This window comes from Malaclemys terrapin, chromosome 6 (assembly GCF_027887155.1).
Source record: "Malaclemys terrapin pileata isolate rMalTer1 chromosome 6, rMalTer1.hap1, whole genome shotgun sequence".
NCBI classification, from domain to species: domain Eukaryota; kingdom Metazoa; phylum Chordata; order Testudines; family Emydidae; genus Malaclemys; species Malaclemys terrapin.
This window is the reverse complement of record NC_071510.1, coordinates 121,095,091-121,117,606: the sequence shown is the minus strand read 5'-3', so window position 1 is coordinate 121,117,606 and position 22,516 is coordinate 121,095,091. Positions and strand designations below refer to the sequence as shown.

General features: G+C 43.2%; 1 protein-coding gene across 2 annotated transcripts in view; it reads right to left on the bottom strand.

The window, feature by feature from the left end:
* Positions 1 to 346: 346 nt before the first annotated feature.
* ST8SIA5 (ST8 alpha-N-acetyl-neuraminide alpha-2,8-sialyltransferase 5) overlaps positions 347 to 22,516 on the bottom strand; it is a 100,179-nt gene continuing 78,009 nt past the window's right edge. For both annotated transcript variants that reach the window (XM_054032957.1, XM_054032958.1), the window contains 3 exons: positions 15,750 to 15,862; positions 4,772 to 4,864; positions 347 to 3,334 (listed from right to left, as the gene is read on the bottom strand). In XM_054032957.1, the coding sequence (XP_053888932.1) occupies positions 2,866 to 3,334; positions 4,772 to 4,864; positions 15,750 to 15,862 (675 nt within the window). In that variant the 3' untranslated portion in view covers positions 347 to 2,865. The remainder of the gene's footprint in view (positions 3,335 to 4,771; positions 4,865 to 15,749; positions 15,863 to 22,516) is intronic.

The following is a 22,516-nucleotide window of genomic DNA, read 5'->3' as shown; positions in this document are numbered from 1 at the left end:
ATCACACAGAGCTGTGTAGAGGACTGATTTTGACATAGTAAGAGACAGGGAACTAATGGAGGGTCTTAAGGAGAGGACTGATGTGACAGAACGGGGAAACAGAAAGAAGACTGGAAAGGAGAGGTGAGAAGCAGGGAGACTAGATGGGAACAAGTTCCAGTCATAAAAGTGAGAGAGAACCAGTAAGTAAGTTATTAATGGTGGGGTTGGAGAAAGAGCCGATATTATTGATATTCAGCAAGCTGAATTTAGACAATTTGGTGAGAGACTGGATATATATAGAGAGAAGAGTCTAAGATAACACCAAGGTTGTGGGCCTGAAAGTAGGAAAATAGGAGTGCAGTTGTCAATGGAGATAGAGAATTCAGGCTGCTACTACTAGAATCAATAAGTTTATGTTTGACTTCAAATGGGCCTTTAGAAAGGGAGACTGGAATGAAAGGAGGTAAGAAGGGTTAGATACTAAATTGATAGAAATATTATAAACAGCTAGGGAGAGAAAGGTTTGATGGATTAAATCCAAACAGCGGAAGAAAGATCTCAGGGTCAGAAAAAGGGAGGGAAGGAAGAAGGGAAGGAAATAGTGTTGGACTAGGCCAGGGAAGGGAGAGAGCTTGTCAGATTTGGCAAATTTGGTTTCTGAAAAAGATGGCTACATAATCCTTGTCTGGATCCAACTTCCACATCCTTGGCCTACCCCTAATAGGGTGACCAGATGTCCCGATTTTATAGGGACAGTCCCGATATTTGGGGCTTTGTCTTATATAGGCGCCTATTACCCACCCCCTCACCCCCATCCCGATTTTTCACATTTGCTGTCTGGCCACCCTAACCCCTAATAGGGATGAGGAATCAGAATATCCTGAAGTCATTAAGAACTCTGGATGTGCGGGATTAGCTCTCTGCTACAGGCCATTAAAGTAAGTCCTGGAAACTAAATTAATCTGTCCCCCAAACTAGACAAATTCCATGAAGTTCAATGTATGAAACTAACTTGGCATCAACAGATCAAGAATTAGACCTCATCAGAACTGGTAACAATAAACGGAAGGGTTCTCTCTCTGCTATGCCTTTTAACCTCTCTTTAATCACACCTTTGTTTTTCAGTGGTTAAGTGCTTTCTAATCTACTGCCAAAATGGCATCTCCCATATAGGCCAGAAGAGATGTGGCTAGTTTAATACGGAGACAAATATTGCAAATATAAGATACCTGTGGAAATATTAAACTACTCATTTTACAAATCTTGATAATCTAGGGGAGAAGGCCAAGTCCCAGGGTCCACCCTCCATATTATTTAGACCTAGAAAACACTGAGCCAGGTTAAATTGTACATGTTTATCAAATTACTGATACTATCTAGGAGGCTGCTAAACATTTCAATTAAGGGCTTGTCTGTACTTCAAAGATTTGCCACTTGAATTATGGCAGCATAGTTTAAACAGAAAAAGCTCCTAGAGTGGACACACCTATAACGCTATGAAAGTGCTTATACCAGGATAGCTGATTCCTGTACAGGAACTGAAATAAGCTATACCAGTATAAAGCACCTTTTATAAAACTGCAGCTACCCTAGGGCTTTTACCAGGATAACTATGTGAGCAAAAACATCCCTCTGACCTCACTGACATAGTTATGATGGTAAAACTTTTAAGTGTAGGTTAGCGCTAAGATGGGATAACACTCACAGCAGTGTCCTCAACAGAAGACAATGTCTAATAAATACACTTAAGGTCTCTAAATGTATAACTTTAAATTAAACACACGTGACCTATGAGAAGTGTCTCCATTGTTTAACCTCATTTCTATCTCCTCCCAGCCCTCCAGCCATCAGCATTTACTTTCCAAAAGCTGCTGTAAATATTGAATAACTAGAAAGCTTTCCCAATGGGGGAAGCACCTCATCATTCTGGTGCTTCATCAAAATCATCTGGAAAAAATAATCTGCAAGAAGAGCCTTGTCGTCTCCTATGGTCGGTGCCATATGAACCCAAAAATCAGTTCTGCACACCTCATGTAGAATAGTCTTATGGGCTTCAAGAGAACTATTCACATGCCCAGGCAGAATTCTATGGGGCCAACATATTACTTTGCTAAGAAATAGTCAGAAGTCCAGAGCTGGTGACTGCAGGAAGAAAACGTGTTTGGGGAAGGGAAGGAGGCGTGTAAGACACAAGGAGGTATGTGGGAAAACAAAGAAGAGGAAGCTGTGAGTGTGCAGTTACATTTTGCTGGGAATTGCAGTTTAACCACCTGTTCTGTCCTGCCTGGCTTCTCACAAATGAGCTAACCTCACCATGAGATATTACACAGACATGTTTCATCGATGCTATGGGTCATTACACAATAAAGACCACAGCTTATACCTCTCCCCTTACAACTACAATAATGCTTAAAGAATTTGTTTTTAAAACCCTAATGCAAGAGAACAGCAGTTTCAATAAAATCAACAATGTCCGCAGTTGTCTATGAGTCAAAACACCATTCTAATGCCCTGCAGTATATGCTAAAATTGGCTTTCCCCAATGGGTTCAGTTTGGTGCTTTTCCTGAAAGTGAAATGATAGCTACACTAATGTGCTTTGTATATCTCTAAAACCTATTGGAAATGTGCTTCTAGATCTGATTTCCAGGGCAGTGCATAGCCTGTGATGGATGAGTTTCACTTCACCCAAATCACATAACCCTACCCCATCTAGCAGGAAGGATGCTGGAATCTCAGCGTCTATGGGATGCAATGCTTTGAGAAATCGATATTGAACAATTATTGCATAATCTCAGGATGTAATAAAACTCTTCTACACTAAACATAGACGCTGAGTTCCTGTTGCACTTTTACATCGGAGGAAAAATAATCATCATCATCATCAACAGCAGCTGCAAGTCCCGGTATGAACCCGCAGAATCCCCTTGCTGTGCATGTGGAGGAAGTTGAAGATTTCTGAGGGCATTGCGTGGAAGCCAGGGCGAGGTTTGACATTGTCGTAGTAATGGTGAGTTATAAAAATCCCTGAGGGGTTCATGGGGAAAGCCCAAAAGCCAAAAAGGTGGACCTCTTCACAGAGCTCCAGGGCAGCAGTCACCAGAATCAATCCCGTGCTAATCCGTTTGGCACGCACCCCTTGACCGAGCCAGTAGCGTGAGACGTTGATGAGATACTGAGGATGGAAATAGTAGACGGCTTGCTGAGATTCAAAATCGTCCAGGACGTATTTGACCCGGATAGAGACATCCGTGTTGCGGGTGTTGTAGAAAGCAGGCAGCAGCACCGATGCATTTTCATAAACCTGTAGCACATCATAGAAAGGTTTCCTCCATTTCTCCAGCTTATGGAATCTAAAGATAAAAGGATACAAGTGATTATCAGGCTGTGAGGTTCAACATGAATTAAACTAACAAACAAGAAGCTTTCCATAAAGATTCCCAGACACAATGAAACACCCCATATCTTAATAAATAGAGCTGCTTACAAAAAATTTTTGAAATGATCTTTCAGTGACAAACGGAAAATGTATTTAGCTCTGTGGCTGGTAGGAAATTTGTCATTAAAAAGTTTTGGTAATAAAAAAGGGAGAGGGGGAGAGAGAAAATCATGAATATATTTCACCTTTCCCAACCAGTAAATCCTTTGATTAGTGGTCAAAAAATGAGTCAAAATTTCCACAAAAATTTCATCCCTTATTTTTTCCATCAAAATTTAGGTGGAAAACTTTAAATTTTGAAATGTTTTTACTAATTGTATTCGATACATATTAACACATATCAGTGTCGGGGATTATACAAGAATGAATATCACCTCAGAGCAGAAATTTTAGTGAAACATCTAAAATGTAATCATAGACTTTAAGGTCAGAAGGGACCATTATGATCATCTAGTCTGACCTCCTGCACAACGCAGGCTACTGAATCTCACCCACCCACTCCTGTATCAAACCTGTGTTTGAGCCATTGAAGTCCTCAAATCATGGTTTAAAGACTTCAAGGTGCAGAGAATCTTCCAGCAAGTGACCCGTGCCCCACGCTGCAGAGTAAGGCGAAAAAACCCCAGGGCCTCTGCCAATCTGCCCTGGAGGAAAATTCCTTCCTGATATGGCAATCAGCTAAACCCTGAGCATGTGGGCAAGACTCACCAGCCAGCACCCAGGAAAGAATTCTCTGTAGTAACTCAGATCCCATCCCATCTAACATCCCATCACAAGCCATTGGGCATATTTACCGCTAATAGTCAAAGACCAATCCCATTATACCATCCCCTCCATAAACTTATCAAGCTTAGTCTTGAAGCCAGATATGTCTTTTGCCCCCACTACTCCCCTTGGAAGGCTGTTCCAGAACTTCACTCCTCTGATGGTTAGAAACCAATGTTTGAAAGAAGCTTGTATCTGTTGGGGCCAAATCCCATTCACCTTACTCATGCAAGGAGACACACTGAATGGACTTCTTGAGTGAGGCAAGTGGGATGCAGCTCTATGGCCCCAGTCCTGCAAGCACTTAAGCATGCGATTAACATTATGCATGTGAGTGGTCCCGTTGATTCAATGGGAACACACAAGGCCCTGCTTAACTTTAAGCACACGCTGCTGACTTCAGTGGGACTTAAGCATGTGCTTTTATGTGCTTTGGTGGCTTGGGGCCAGCCTGCTCAGCATATTACACGATCAATCCTTTAGGTCTTGTCTAACTGCAGCCAGATTTTCTGTGACACTTCTGTTTGTCTGTTTTGCGAAGACAGGAGGAAAGTCTAAAGGGGTTAAAAAAAATAAATGAATTGACCTTTCAGTAATAATGCTGGGATTGACTGTCACAATGTCTGTCTTTACACCAACGTCCACGACATATTTCTCAGATATAGGAGGTAAATTGCATCTAAAGGAAAGAAGTAAAAAGTAAGTTCAAGAATGCCTTGCAGCTGTTCAGGATGAGAATATGGAACTGTGTTTAAACATTTGTTATAAACAGCAAAATTAGAAGTAGACTGTGAATTAAGAATCTGATCATGGATACACAATCTGATGGACTTGGTATACTTGGTCGTGCCTCAGCACGGGGGCGAGGGTGGACTAGATGACTTCTTGAGGTCCCTCCCAGCCCTACAATTCTCTGATTCTAAAATGAGTTGATGTTTAACTGCACACTGCAGGTCACAAATTGTTAATGTCAGTGGCTGTAAGAAGAAACATATTTACTCCTCCCTGCTCGTGCAAATGTTAACACACGCATGCGCCCTGTAGAAATGTCCATTGCTTGTTAATAACATTTCCCTCTTGTCAGTTCATTGGCTTTGATTCTGATTATATTGATGGCCAGAAATATCTGGATGAGACTCCAAGAAAAACTAATCTCTAAACTCCCAGTGTTCCTCAAATATCCCCTTCTATATTGTGGATACTTATAGATTCATAGCTTCATAGATTCTAGGACTGGAAGGGACCTCGAGAGGTCATCGAGTCCAGTCCCCTGCCCTCATGGCAGGACCAAATACTGTCTGAACCATCCCCGATAGACATTTATCTAACCTACTCTTAAATATCTCCAGAGATGGAGATTCCACAACCTCCCTAGGCAGTTTATTCCAGTGTTTAACCACCCTGACAGTTAGGAACTTTTTCCTAATGTCCAACCTAAACCTCCCTTGCTGCAGTTTAAGCCCATTGCTTCTTGTTCTATCCTTAGAGGCTAAGGTGAACAAGTTTTCTCCCTCCTCCTTATGACACCCTTTTAGATACCTGAAAACTGCTATCATGTCCCCTCTCAGTCTTCTCTTTTCCAAACTAAACAAACCCAATTCTTTCAGCCTTCCTTCATAGGTCATGTTCTCAAGACCTTTAATCATTCTTGTTGCTCTTCTCTGGACCTTCTCCAATTTCTCCACATCTTTCTTGAAATGCAGTGCCCAGAACTGGACACAATATTCCAGCTGAGGCCTAACCAGCGCAGAGTAGAGTGGAAGAATGACTTCTCGTGTCTTGCTCACAACACACCTGTTAATACATCCCAGAATCATGTTTGCTTTTTTTGCAACAGCATCACACTGTTGACTCATATTTAGCTTGTGGTCAACTATAACCCCTAGATCCCTTTCTGCCGTACTCCTTCCTAGACAGTCTCTTCCCATTCTGTATGTGTGAAACTGATTGTTCCTTCCTAAGTGGAGCACTTTGCATTTGTCTTTATTAAACTTCATCCTGTTTACCTCAGACCATTTCTCCAATTTGTCCAGATCATTTTGAATTATGACCCTGTCCTCCAAAGCAGTTGCAATCCCTCCCAGTTTGGTATCATCTGCAAACTTAATAAGCGTACTTTCTATGCCAATATCTAAGTCGTTAATGAAGATATTGAACAGAGCCGGTCCCAAAACAGACCCCTGCGGAACCCCACTTGTTATGCCTTTCCAGCAGGATTGGGAACCATTAATAACAACTCTCTGAGTACGGTTATCCAGCCAGTTATGCACCCACCTTATAGTAGCCCCATCTAAATTGTATTTGCCTAGTTTATCGATAAGAATATCATGCGAGACCATATCAAATGCCTTACTAAAGTCTAGGTATACCACATCCACAGCTTCTCCCTTATCCACAAGGCTCGTTATCCTATCAAAGAAAGCTATCAGATTAGTCTGACACGATTTGTTCTTTACAAATCCATGCTGGCTATTCCCTATCACCTTACCACCTTCCAAGTGTTTGCAGATGATTTCCTTAATTACTTGCTCCATTAGCTTCTACTTAAAACGTTTTACCCAAAAGCTAAAATATAAATTAGGTAACACTGGCATTTGCACACTTATATGTCTTCTGTTACTATACTATTGGAGCAACTCAAAATCTTATTTGTATTTATGCTCACTGCACCCCCTGAGGTAGGGCAGTGCTGTTACCCCCACTGTACAGATGGGAAACTGAGGCACTAAGGGCATGTCTACACTGGAATGTGAACCCAGGCTCAGCCTCAGGCTCAAGCCTAACCCCCCATCCATCCACACACAAATAGTGCTAACCCAGGGCTCAGACACAGGGTACCAGGACCTTGACCCAGGGTTCAAGCCCTATTGTTTTGCAGTGTACATGCTGCTCCGCTTGACTCAGATCCTGGGAGTCCTCCAAAAAGTATCTCACAATCCCATAGACCAATTTCCTTTGTCCTTGCTATGTTCCTTTGTCTTCTCCATCTAAAATCTTCAATCTACTCGATAGAAAACAGCAGCAACCACCCTCGGTGTACGTCAGCAGCTCAGTAAGTCAGCGTTAACCCGTCCATTGTCTTCTGATCACCAAGCTGCCTACACACCATCAGAGAGCCTTCTGTGTTTGCAATGGAGATAGAACAGAACAAGCCTTTTGCAAAGTGCGCTGCTTGATCTCACAAAAGCTTTTGGAAACTCTCTGGTGCAAGGCCAGCAGAACTGTGGCCTTCAGTAAGAGGACCAGGAATGACCCTGCACAGTAGCAAATAGCGAAGAGGCTGGCAGCTTTGCAAATATACCGAACCAGTGACTAATGCAGGGAGTGGGTTAAGCGGCTCAAGAGTGAGTACCGGAAAACCAGGGACCAGAACTGCACCTGGGGGAACTTGTCAAAATCATGCCCATTTTATGAAGAGTTTGGCCAGATGCCGGGCGCTACGCCCAGAATGGTGCCAACTGTTGTGCATGATGACCTGGTCAGCTGGAATGGTGCCCTAGTGGCTCCAGAATCATGGGCGGTGGGTATCAAAGGCCAGGGGAGGCTAAGCCTCCCCAAACCCAGGCCATGGCCCCACCCATGTTCCACTCCAAGGCCCTGCCTCCCCCCCCCCTCCCCCCCGACTCCCCTGAAGCTGGCAGGGGCTCAGCTCCAGTTTGTGGCTTGGAGCTTGGTCGGCCCAGGGGGACAGGATGGGCCAGTGGCCCAGGGCAGTGCTGGGGCTGGCCCAGGATGGCGCGGGGGCAGGCGGGCCGGAGCTTCTCAGTGGGGGCGGGGGCACCTCAGGGTTCCTCTGGTAGGGTTGCCAACTTTGGTTGTAGGAATTCCTGGAGATTTCATCACATGACAGAATTTTTAATTAAATATTAATCTTTATTTCTTGGAGACTCCAGGACAATCCTGGAGGGTTGCAACCCTGTCCTCCAGCTGCGTGGGGTGGGCCCTCAGGCAGAAAGGGCGGGGCCAGCGGGCTAGCCTCCCCGAAGGAGAGATTCATCCACCAGCCATGCCCAGAATCTATCATGGGGACTGATGGGAGTCAGCACCGAGCACCAAATGGAGACAAAGAAGTCACTCGGTTGCTGAAACCAGTTCCAGAGGAGGCTCTGGAGAAGCTGCACACTCAGGGTCTGTACTCAGAAGAGCTGTTTGATGCAGCCCCTGAGGAACAGCCTGCAGCAAACACAGACAGGACAGAAGCTGCCCCTAAGCCTGGTAAGTTTCTGGCTCCATTTTAATGTTTATGAATACAGTAATGGGCGGGATTTCCATTCTATGAATCAATGCTGAAGTTATGAGAAGCCCCAGCTAGCAGCGTGTATCTGCTAATGGCGGATTGTATGCCAGAGACGTGGCTCCCCCCCACCACACGGAGTTCAAAAAGGCAGCTGGGGCATGCAAACATTAAAGCACACATTGGAAGTGTATCTTCACTGGAAAGGCACAGATTTTTGCTAGGGCCATTCTTGTCACTTAAAAATAATAACCTTATATTGCCATGCCTGTAAGAATGCCTCTCTATAACCATTTTATGGTCTATCAAGCTGCCTGGCAATAGTGAACACTGTGTGCGTGCATGTGTGTGTGTGTGTTTGGGGAAATGTGTTCCATTCAGAAATTTAGTCCAGTTCAGTTGGAAGTAATCCATGCAGTCCATAGGTGACAAAACTATTTGTTCCAAATATGTCGGTGGTTTGAATTTTTCTCCAGAAATGCGCTGGGGCCTGGGAGGAGGAAGGCTGTGGAGTTCTGCGGTTTTCCATGCAGTCATGGCAGGCTAAGCCATGTGCAAGCTAACGCAGCATCCTGTTGATTCCTGACCCAATCCTGGGTACTGATAGCTGCAAACTTTTCCTGAAGCAGGAACTCCAGATAGGTTGTCACATTTCGGGGAAGGGCATATGTTCCAGGGCCACCTCAGTAGCTGACCAGCCCAGACCACTCTTAGCTGTGCTGTTCATTCACTTTACGTCTGAATACTTCTCTTGCATAAACTGCAGGTTTCCCACCAGCAGACTGGAATAACATCTCCCTTTGCCAGTCGGGCACCACAAGAACTGTTATGTCCTCCAAAATGTGGAAGGCCTGAAATAACAGAAAAAGCCTGTCATCCCTCACCACCTGCCCTCAAACCCAAGTAGTTTTGCAATTTTCTACAATAAAAAATGTAGCTTTGCTTCTTTAACTTACCATTGTGCCTGCAATTCTTTTGCTGCACAATTAACCAAGCTGTGTCCAGGAGCTTCTGTGGGCCGAAGCAGCCTTCTCACAATATATTGAAGTTCCGTTCGTAAAAGTATCATTTTATGTCCTTGAAATTCCACAGAGATCTTTTCTGTGTTCCTGCAGGGAGCTATTTGAGACAATAACCCTCTATGTCTTGCCCTGTTCCAGGCCAATTGACCGCTAGTGGCTGCAGTACCTCCACTGCTCGCTCGCAATGCAGCACACGCCTGGGCCAATGTACCTTCAGAGCCCATTCCACGAGGAAGCGTTTCCGTGTTGAACTTATGGTTGAAGTTCTGGAGAGGGCCTCAAGTAGTTCCCATGCCAAAGGCAAAGGGACCTGTGGCTAGAGGAAGGGCATGCTGCCAGGTGAAAGGCTCAGGCTGGCTGCACGGCTTGAGGACAGGGTTTTAGCCTGGGAGCAGACACTTGCTTCACAGTTCCTGGAATAGGAACGGTGGCTAAGGGAGGAGGACAGAGCTCAGCAGACAGAATGGTTTGAGTGGCCCATATCCCTGACTGCAAGAGTAGCAGCTCCTGCTATATTGTCTATGCCTGGCCTGACCTCTGCGCACTACCCTGTGCTGCAGTCCAGAAGCAGACTGGGTGGCCCAGGCAATCGGACCCCAGGCGTGGCTGGGCAGGGCAATGTTGCCCCATGCAGCCCTCCATGTTGACCCCCTCCCCGTGTATGCCTCCACCTCCCTCCCACAGCACCAAGTGCATGGCAAATAGGGAAAGAAGGGAAAAGAGAACAGGGGATCAGGGAAAATGTCATGATGGGGCGGGGGGGGGGGATTCTGTTTTGTACGTGGTTTCACTGTTTGCACTTTTTCATGCACTTTGCGGGGTGGGGCGGGGGTTGTTTCTGCAAGCTTCTGTTGTGACTGGTGTTTTGGTGTGGTGATGGCTGCTGGCCTGCCTGGGAATGGGCGAATGTTGTACTTTCCTAAAACACGTTTATAATTAAAGCTTTTTTATTTCATCAAATACGTTTATTTCTATCACTGCTTCACATGGTGCGATGCGTATTCAAAATAATAAAGGTAAACACATGATCGGGGACAATTAGGAATTTGTATGCAAAGACTATCCCTCAACCCAGTTATCTATATCCATTCATACTTCAATCACTTCCTTACATCAATCCATTTTTGAATAACCCTCTTCCCCCTATTTCATAAGTGGTCTTGTCATTCCTAATTCCACCCTTTTCTCCAAGCACCCCACCCCTCCCCACAATCAATAAGCCTCATGCCCCCACCAGACCCCACAAGCACCTTCATAAAGGTACTATTTCCCCCTTTTCCATTGGACCATGCAAGTCCATAATGTGGGAGCACAAAGCATCCCTGACTGCTGTTGTCCGGGTGCATCCAGCTCCAGCTGTAGTAGGTGCACTTTCTGGCTGCGGGTACCAATTCAGCGGCCCATCGCTGTCATAGGCCCATTCAGGGTGAAATGGCTCACCTCTGGCTTCACAGAGATTGTGAAGAGCACAGCAAGCCACAGTGAGGCAGACACCATTGATGACACTGGCCTCCAAATGGGTCTGTAGACATCTCGAACGGGATTTCAACCTGCCAAAAGCACATTCAGCAACCGTTCTACACCTGCTGAGAGTGTAATTAAACTATCTTTTGCCAGGGCCTCTGAAATCAGGGTACAGTTTCATAAGCCAAGGCAAAAAGAGGTATTGCAGGGTCCCCCAGAATAACGGTGGGGACAGTAACTCCATTGATGATAATGTCATTTGGTGGGGATAGTGTCATTTGGTGGGAACAGCCGATCCATGAATGTAGACTCCTGATTGCTGGAAAACCCTGGCATCTTGAGTTTTTCTAGTACACCCCATGTGACGTTCATAAATCGCCCTCGGGTCCACAAGAGCCTGCATAACGATGGAGTAGTACCCTTTGTAGTTGATGTACTCATGTGCTCAAACTACAAGCACATGAATCTCTCAATGGCCCCAGTGCAGTTTGGAAACCCCATTCTCTCAAAGCCAGCAATTACTTCAGGACTGCCACTTTGGGGTAAACCACATGCCTGATTGCCTCCAAAACTTCCACAGCCACTTTACCCACCGTTGACTTTCCAACACCAAACTGGTTTGCAACAGACCTGGAGCAGTCTGGGGTCCGCCAGCTTCCAAATGGCTATAGCAACCCACTTCTGGATCAGAAGGGGTGGCCTTATGCATGTGTCTTTATCCTGGAAGATCGGACAAGTGGCTTGCAAAGCTCCAGAAATGTAGCTTTCTTCATGCAAAGATTCTGGACCCATGGCTGGTCATCCCAGGTGCATGACAATGTGATCCCGCCAGTCTGTGCTTGTGGCCCTGCTCCAGAAGCTCCAGTCTACATAGGGGGCATCAGAGGCTGTACAGAGTGTACTGAGAACCATCAGTCAGTTCGTGTACCCAGAAGCCTCCTGCTACAAGACAGGCCCAGAAGAGAAACCAACAGAACTCTACTGGCCATCACCTACAGTCCTCAGCTTAAACCTCTCCAACGCATCATCAGTGATCTACAACCCATCCTGGACAATGATCCCTCACTTTCACAGACCTTGGGAGGCAGGCCAGTCCTCGCCCACAGACAACCTGCCAACCTTAAGCATATTCTCACCAGCAACCACACACCGCACCATAACAACTCTAACTCAGGAGCCAACCCATGCAACAAACCTCGATGCCAACTCTGCCCACATATCTACACCAGCAACACCATCACAGGACCTAACCAGATCAGCTACAACATCACCGGCTCATTCACCTGCACGTCCACCAATGTTATATATGCCATCATATGCCAGCAATGCCCCTCTGCTATGTACATTGGCCAAACTGGACAGTCACTACACAAGAGGATAAATGGACACAAGTCAGATATCAGGAATGGCAATATACAAAAACCTGTAGGAGAACACTTCAACCTCCCTGGCCACACAATAGCAGATGTAAAGGTAGCCATCTTACAGCAAAAAAACTTCAGGACCAGACTCCAAAGAGAAACTGCTGAGCTCCAGTTCATTTGCAAATTTGACACCATCAGATCAGGATTAAACAAAGACTGTGAATGGCTATCCAACTACAGAAACAGTTTCTCCTCCCTTGGTGTTCACACCTCAACTGCTAGCAGAGCACCTCACCCTCCCTGATTGAACTAACCTCATTATATCCACACTGATTTATACCTGCCTCTGGAGATTTCCATTACTTGCATCTGAAGAAGTGAGGTTCTTACCCACGAAAGCTTATGCTCCCAGTACTTCTGTTAGTCTCAAAGGTGCCACAGGACCCTCTGTTGCTTTTTACAGATTCAGACTAACACGGCTACCCCTCTGATACCTAAGAGGCAGATTTTTTTTAACAGTATTGAGGCAGATGGGTGCTTTTGAAAACCTCACCAGGGCTCTATCTACCTCATTAGGCACCTAAACATCTTTACAAATCTGGCCCTAAGTGCCTTGCTCAAGATCACACAGGAAGACTGTGTGGAGCAGGGAACTGAGCTCGGCTCTTCCAAGTCCTCCCTATCAGGGCACAATCTTCTAATATTGAGGATTCTGCATTAGAAGTCTTATGTAGTTTCAATAAGATCTGAAGTTGTTTAACAAGACGGCAGTAATGACCCTTTGGAGGGAATGTATTTGAAGACAATCGTTCATACATTCGTACTAGTGTCCATATCATTTCGGAGACTGACATCATTGTCTATCCTTCAGCCATGGTAGGATTGCTCCCTACGATATTTCTTCTGCTACCTTGTCCTGTCTAGTTTTAAATTTCTCTAGTAAGTTGGGTTCTACTAATTCCCTTGGCAGCTAAGTCCATAGCCTATTAGAACTCACTTTTAGGAAGATTCCCCAAATATTCAGCCTCAATTTTTAATTTTCTTAATTACCCAACTAATAGCAAGTATCAGTGCAATACAGAAATACATTAGGGCAACTTCTATTTGTTGAATTAGAATTAGAAAACATCTTATAAAAATAATTAAATCAGCTTAAACCAACAATATTTTTTGTGCAAGAATCATAAAATCATAACGTTTTGTGCAAGATCCTGCCAGGGATCTACTCCAAATGTGTCTGATGTGTTTCCATGTAGTTTTCCTATTTGGTCAGTAAGTGGAGCTAGGCAACAGCAACTGGTGATAAATGGAAATTCCATATAAAATCTAAAATAAAATCCATTTTTTCCCCTCTAGAAAACAATGGTTTCAAGTCCTTCTAAACATAAACGTCCCTGTCAGTGTTAAAATAGGCATCAACATCATTACCACTGACTTCAGCAGCGTTCTTTGGATGTCCTGCAATGTATTTTTGAGCAGTTTTAATGGCAAAAGGAGATGATTATCATCCCACAGTGAAGTAAGATGGCATCAGTTCAGGAAAACCTGCCTCTTCGGGACTGCACTTAAGCACATGCTTTACTTCAAAGTTGACATCAACAGAACTTAAATATGTGCTTAAAGTTAAGCACATGTGAAATGCTGTTCTGAACAGACTTCTGGATTTGAGCATGTGCATTTCTTAATCAGGGCCTATCTTCCTTCTAGACATCAAACCGCTTTCTTTGCATGAGAATCCTAATATTACAATTGTTTCTAGTGAAATTCAGTCATTTTTCGACATGTTCTTTCTTTTGATTTGATCAAATTCTCAGGAACCTAATCATTAGTATCAAAATAAACACAACTTCCACTTTTTATCTTGATCCACCACCTCTCTGGGCTGGCACAGGTCAATTACAGGCTATGGAAAGTCCCTGTGTAACAGAAATGTCAACATTCTGAATGAAATCACAGGAAAAAAAGAGTCAAAAAAAGATTATTACAACTAAAAGTTACATTATGCAGACACTAATGTTATGACTTCTGCTGTACATGCTGCCATTCACCTACTCATGGTTGGCAATCTAAATTCATAACAAGATCCGCTGCTTATTTCAATCAAAGTGACAGGAACAGTCTTGATCAATACAAATAGGTGGGACTCTGTATAAATTCAGTTTGGGTTACCCTGTCTCCAGAAAAAATAGAAACTAGCCTGAAAAGCCAAAGAAAATTACTAGAGGCACAGAGGAATGGATTTAAAAGATCACAACTGTTTAGTTTAGTGAGGATACAAAAGGCGACATGACAGAGGTGTATTTAGTAATGAACAGTGAAAAGAAGACTCATAGGTTGTTCCTAATTATCCCTTGGCACCCAATGAAATTAAAAGGCAATCAGCCAGAACCTGATCTCATTTTCACCAGTGTAAATCAGGGTAACTCACTGACTTTTATGTAACTAAGATCAGAATCTGGTCCAATAAAGGTAAAAAGGTAAAAAGAAATATTTTTATGCAACACAATAAATAATCTGTGGAATTCACTGACACAAAATATAAGCCAGACAAAGAGTTTAATAGGATTCAAAGACACTAATCAGAGAGAGACAAGGTGGATGAAATATCTTCTACTGGACTAACTTCTGCTGAGGGAAGAGCAGGGCCGGCTCTGGCTTTTTTGCCGCCCTAGGCAAAAAAGCCACCCGCCACCCCCCCCCACCCCCCCCAGTGCGGCAGGGGAGGGCGGCGAGCCTGGCCTGGGCTCTCTGCTCTTCCTGGCGGCCAGAGCGCCGGGGGGAGGGCGGCGAGCCCGCCGTGGCCCCGCTCTCCCCGACCAGCCGGAGTGCTGGGGGAGGACAGCGAGCCCGCTGCGGCTCTGCTCTCCCCGGCGGCCGGAGCGCTGCGGGGAGGGCGGCGAGCCCAGTCGCGGCCCCGCTCTCGGGCCGGAGCGCCCCGCCGTGCCGCCCCCCTCCAGGCGCCGCCCCAAGCACATGCTTGGTGGGCTGGTGCCTGGAGCCGGCCCTGGGGAAGAGCCAGAGAGAGCTCTCAGAAGAGCTCCGTGTAGCTTGAAAGCTTGTCTCTGGCTCTTCCCCCAGCAGAAGCTGGTCCAATAAAACACATCATCTCACCCACTTTGTCATCCTGAGACCAACATAGCTACAATACTAAAGACATTGATATGAATAATAAAAATAACCTCCTGAGTTACAATAAGGAGGATGAAAATGTATAGGGATAGCCTCCTTCAGGACATAAACCAGCAACTAACTGTGTGGAGTTAGGAAGAAGTTACCCCCACAGACATATAATTTATAATTGTCTATTAGGTGGGTTTTTCTTCTAAACCATCTGGCCATTGCCAGAAACAGTATAGTTCATTAGCTGGACCATTTGTTCCATTTTGGCAATTCTTATATTCCAACATAAGAAAGAATAGATGTGTGATCTTTTATTTAGTACTATACAATGCTAAAAGAACCATACTATAGGATGATTACCGAAATACGAAATCTGCACTGTCAATCTCCCGTCCACATCTGCTGTTCTTGAGAATCCCTCCATTCCCAACCACAGCACATTTCTTAAATTGGGAGCGATAGTACGGCATATCCTACAGCAAAACGAGAACAAACCAGTTACTTTCCTGAGACATGCATGTGGCAGCAGTTTCCTTTTCTGCAGCTATATCTTGAATGAAAATCAGATGGATGGAATAATAATAGGCAATTACCATTGGTCCCTCCCTGGGGTCCAATAATCCCATGATCCATGTTTATAAGAATGGTCATGTCAGTTCACATTGTAGTTAGAGAGATGCTGTGGGAAACTGGTTCAGAAAAAAAAAAAAGTAAGAACACCTGAACCTTTAGCCAATATCTAGAACTGAATGTGTAAGTTTCCATAATGTTAGAGATGTTCTTTCACTTCTAGTTTCCAGATGGGGACCAAAACCATAGATTCATTCTATCATAGGCATTATATTATAAATTGCCTAAAAAACACTGCTCTTATGATATTTCTGTCCTGATTTTACATGCCAGAAACACCTGGTCTAGTTTAGAAGATTCAAGAGGCCTGCATAGTTTAGAGAAAGGGAGAACATTTGGGATGCTTATCAGAACTGAACCTGGATTCTGGATATCTCTTGCTGTAATAACAGCATCATAATTATTATTTGCTAGAGTAGAACCTCAGGGTTATGAACACCAGAGTAACAAACTGACCAGTCAACCACACACCTTATTTGGAACCGGAAGTGCACAATCAGGCAGCAGCAGAGACAACAAAAAAAACAAATACGGTACAGTACTGTGTTAAACTACTAAAAAAATAAAGGGAAAGTTTAAAAAAAGATATGACAAGAGAAGGAAACTGTTTCTGTGCTTGTGTCATATAAATTAAGATGGTTAAAAGCAGAATTTTTCTTCTGCATAGTAAAGTTTCAAAGCTGTATCAAGTCAATGTTCAGTCGTAAACTTTTGAAAGAACACTGATAACATTTTGTTCAGAGTTTCGACCATTTCAGAGTGACAAACAACCTCCATTCCCGAGGTTCTACTGTACTTGTACTGAGGCAGTGCCCGGAGGCCCTAATCAGGGATTGGGCCCCATTGTGCTAAGACCTCTACTGTCATAACACAAAGATGGCTCACAATTTAAGGCCCCGACCTGCAAAGACTTATGCATCTGCTTCAGCTTAAACACCATGGCCTATTGAAATCAATGGAAGCGAGGAGCCTAAGTACCTTTGAGGATATGGGCCTGTGAGTCATCACACTGGAGTCAACACAACTATTCACAATGCATAAAGATATGCACATGCATAAGCCTTTGCAGGGTAGGGTCTAAGCATCAAGCATCTCTTCTATATCCTAAAGGATAAAATTCTGCTCTCAGATGAATGTATGGAGCAGCCACTGAAGTTAATGAGAGTTATAATCACATATCCAAGGACAGAATTAGGCCCTTAGGGTGTGAGAAGTGTGAGGCAAAGCTCAGGAGAGCTGACACCCTATGAATATGTAGAGATTTGCTTATATAAGCATGAGAATGCTCCTATTAGCACATACATATTTTATAAGTAATTTCATAATGAAAAATACATCCAGATGGAATAGTGATGTAAAATGAATGTTTAGGTGATTATTTATAGTGCACTACCCATGTTGCACATAAGGCATGAGGCTACATGACCTATGAAGGAAGGCTGAAAGAATTGGGTTTGTTTAGTTTGGAAAAGAGAAGACTGAGAGGGGACATGATAGCAGTTTTCAGGTATCTAAAAGGGTGTCATAAGGAGGAGGGAGAGAACTTGTTCACCTTAGCCTCTCAGGATAGAACCAGAAACAATGGGTTTAAACTGCAGCAAGGGAGGTCTAGGTTGGACATTAGGAAAAAGTTCCTAACTGTCAGGGTGGTTAAACACTGGAACAAATTGCCTAGGGAGGTTGTGGAATCTCCGTCTCTGGAGATATTTAAGAGTAGGTTAGATAAATGTCTATCAGGGATGGTCTAGACAGTATTTGGTCCTGCCATGCGGGCAGGGGACTGGACTCGATGACCTCTCGAGGTCCCTTCCAGTCCTATAATCTATGAATCTATGAATCTATGAAGGACATACAATACAACTGTCCATCTCAGAAAAGCAATAACAACCCCATGGACGCGTGCTGCTGGGCTATCTTGTTACTCTTATACAACGGAATTTCCTAGAAGTGAGTAAATAGTGGGAAAGGGTTTTGGCTAACATTGATCCAAATTCCAAAGTAAATTTGATTTGACTGTTTTCACTTTCCGCACACCTACAAGCCCTACTGATTACTCTCAAAATAAAGAGAAATTTTTCAGCTCGATATTCACTGAAATCTGACCACAAATTTAGATTGTAAAATGTGCAATTCACAATTTGTACTGTGCTGGTTAGTTACATAAATCACGTGGTATTATTGCTGGTCCCTGATTGGCTTACTAATACAACAAACCGACACAGGCCCCAATTCAGCAGAGCACTTAAACACATGCTTAAATTTCAGCATATGCCTTCATCCTCTTGATTGTCATGGATTTAAGCATGTGTTTAGAATTAACCATGTTCTTACATGCTTGGAGCAACAGCGACTGGATTACTCATGTGCCTGACATTAAGCATGTGTTTAAGTGCTTTGCTAAAATGGAGCCATACTGGGTAAAAGCCAATCCTTCCTTATGCAGAGGTCCCGCACCGCACTTACGCACAACATAAGTCTCATGTAAACACTGTTCTGAGGGCATCCCTGGAACTTAAACAGTGTTTAAACAGAACCAGATTTCAGGCATGTAAAATTAAAAAGGTCGTAGAGGACTTTTTAACTAAGGTTCTCAGGAAAAGCCGACAGGAGCAGAGGAGCACATGGTTTGGACAGAGACATCCCTTGGGAAGGATTTATTGAAGGGGATACTCAACATCCCAGCAAAGAAGAGCAGATGGAAGTTGATAAAGAAAGGGCAGGAACTGAAGAGAAACAGTCAAACAAAGAGGAATCCAATTCAATTACATCACATGAAAGCAGACATCTGAATACTGACAAATTGTATAAGTGCTTGTATACAAACGCAAGAAGTCTAAATACTAATATGGGTAAACTTGAGTATCTAGTATTAAATGAGGATATTGATATAATAGGCATCAGATACTTGGCAGAACAATGATGACCAATGGGACATGGTAATACAGGGTACAAAATATATAGGAATGACAGAGTAGGTCATGCTGGTGGGCGAGTGGCACTATATGTGAAAGAAAGCATAGAGACAAATATAGTAAAAATCTTAAATGAATCAAACTGTACCATAGAATCTCTATGGATAGAAATTCCATGCTTGAATAATAAGAGTATAGCAACAGGAATATACTACTGACCACCTGGCCAGGATGGTGACACTGATTGTGAAATGCTCAGGGAGATTACAGAGGCTATAAAAACACAAAACCCAATAATAATGGGGGATTTCAATTATCCCCATATTGACTGGGTACATGTCACCCCTCAGGACAAGATGCAGAAATAAAATTTCTAGACACCATTAATAACTGATTCAATGGAGCTGCTAGTCCTGAAATCCACACAGGGGGAGGCAATTCTTGATTTAGTTCTAAGTGGCACACAGGATCTGGTACAAGAGGAGAATATAGCCGAAGTGCTCAGGAAAAGTGACCATAATGTAATTAAATTTAACATCCTTATAGGGGGGAAGATATCAAAGAAACCCACTGCAGTAGCATTTAACTGCAAAAAGTGGAACTACACAAAAATGAGGAAGCTAGTTAAAAGGAAATTAAAAGGAATAGTCACACAAATGAAATGCCTGTAAACTGCATGGAAACTATTTTAAACACCATAATAGAGGCTCAAACTAAATATATACTCCAAATAAGAAAAAAACTGTAAGAAGACCAAAAAAATACCACCATGGCTAAACAATGGAGTAAAAGAGGCAGTGAGAGAAGCATGAACCCTGGCAAGTCAAAAAAGTATAATTAGGCAGGCCAAAAAAAAAGTTTGAAAAGCAAGTTGCAAAAGACACAAAAACTAATAGCAATTTTTTTAAAAATACATCAGAAGCAGGAAGCCTGCCAAACAACCACCGGGCCACTGGACAATCAAGGTGCAAAAGGAGCACTCAAGAAAGACAGAGCCGTTGCAGAGAAGCTAAATAAATTCTTTGCATCGGTCTTCACTGCAGAGGATGTGAGAGAGTTCCCAACACCTGAGCCATTTTTTTAGGTGACAAATCTGAGGAACTGTCCAAGATTGACGTGTCAATAGAAGAGGTTTTGAAACAAACCTGATGACAAATAAGTCGCCAGGATGAGATGATATTCACCCAAGAGTTCTGAAGGAACTCAAATATGGAATTGCAGAACTACTAACTGTGGTATGTAACCTATTGCTTAAGCCTCTGTACCAGATGATTGGAGGACAACTGATGTAACATCAATTTAAAAAAAAAAGGCTCCAGAGGCAATCCTGGCAATTACAAGCCAATAAGCCTAACTTCAGTACCAGGCAAATTGGTTGAAACTAAGACACAAAGATGAACACAATATGTTAGAGAAGAGTCAACATGGCTTTTGAAAACTCCTCACCAATCCATTAGAATTCTCTGAGGGAATCAGCAAGTACATGGACAAGGGTGGTTCAGTTGGTACTTGGACTTTCAGAAAGCCTTTGACAAGATCGCACACCAAAGACTCTTAAGCAAAGTAAGCAGACATGGGATAAGAGGGAAGGTCCTCTCATGGATCAGTAACTGGTTAAAAGATAGGGGATACAAAGTAGGAATAAATGGTGAGTTTTCACAGTGGAGAGAGGTAAATAGCAGGGTCCCCCAAAAATCTGTATTGGGACCTGTTGTGCTGTTCAACATATTCATAAATGATCTGAAAAGGGGAGTACACAGTGAGGTGGCAAAGTATGCAGGCAATACAAAATTACTCAAGATAGTTAAGTCCAAAGCCAACTGGTGCAGTTACAAAAGGATCTCACAAAACTGGGAGACTGGACAACAAAATGGTAACTGAAATTTAGTGCTAATAAGTGCAAAGCAATGCCTATTGGAAAACATAATCCCAACTGTATGTATAAAATGATGGGGGTCTAAATTAGCTGTTACCACTCCAGAAAGATCTTAGAGTCATCATGGATAGTTGTCTGAAAGCATCTGCAGCAGTCAAAAGAGTTAACAGAATGTTAGGAAACATTAGGAAAGGGATAGTTAATATGACAGAAAAAATATAAAAAAGATATATTAGAATTGGAAAAGGTACAGAGTTGGGCAATAAAAACAATTAGGGGTATGGAATAGCTTCCATATGAAAAGAGATTAAAAAGACTGGGACTGTTCAGCTTAGAAAAGAGATGACTAAGGGAGGATATGATAGAGGTCTATAAAATCATGAATGGTGTGGAGAAAGTGGATAAGGAAGTGTTTTTACTCCTTTACATCACACAAGAACCAGGGGTCATCCAATGAAATTAATGGGCAGTATGTTTAAAAGAAACAAAAGGAAGTACTTCTTCATTCAACACACAGTCAACCTGTGGAACTTGTTGCCAGGGGATGTTGTGAAGGCCAAGACTATAACAGGGTTCAAAAAAGAACTAGATAAGTTCCTGGAGGATATGTCCATCAATGGCTATTAGCCAAGATAGTCAGGGACACAACTTTATGGTGTGGGTGACCCTAAACCTCTGACTGCCAGAAGCTGGGACTGGACAACTGCAGATAGATCACTAGATAATTGCCCTGCTCATCCATTCCCACCTAAGCATCTGGTAGCAACCAATGTTGGAAGACAGGATACTGCACTAGATGGGCCGCTGCTCTGACACCAGTGTGGCTATTCTTATGTTCTTATAACCTGGGGAGGGAATGAGCATTGGAGAGTAAAAGTGGTCTGGTGGCTGTGAGGGAGTAGCCTGGATTTGGGACTTGGGAGACCTGGATTCACTTCTTTGCTCCACCCACCACAGACTTCCTATAAGAAGTCAGGCAAGTCACTTAAGTCCAGATCCTCAAAGGTATTTACATGCCTAATACCCATCAAAATTATTGATTTCAATGGAAGTTAGGCATCCAAATATTTTGAGGAACTGGGCCTTAGGGCCGGCTCTCTGTGCCTCAGATCCCATCTGTAAAATGGGGATAATAGCACTGCTTTACCTCACAGAGGTGCCATGAAGATAAATGCATTAAAGATCGTGTGGTGCTTGGATACTATGATAATGGCAGCCATATAAGAACTTCAGATCAATATTGTGCTGGTCCTCTGCAAAGGGATGAGTTTCAGATATTTCCACAAACATACAGCTTGAAATTCGAGATGTGTGGGTTTGTTACATAATTCATAGTCACATAAATTAGTTTCTGCTCTTAAATTTCAGTGTGCACTGAGAATTGTATATTGGGTTGTAAAGAATTATTTGCTGAAGAAATTTGTGTATAAATTCTAATAAATACATTTGAGAATTCTGCAAAATGTTCACATCCTGCAAACAGGTAAAAATCACTGAGTTCTCAAATTTTCAAATAGAATAAGAATCAGACCCAGACAAATAATGTGTTTAAAATATGCGCTGAGCTTCATTATATGCTGATTTCTAAAGCCATTTCACTAGCCAGTTAACATGTGGTCAGTAAATTCTGCAGTCAAAAGTATACACATTGCATGCCAGCTGGAGCAGATGGCAACTAGATAGAGGAAAAAACAAATGGAATATCAAAT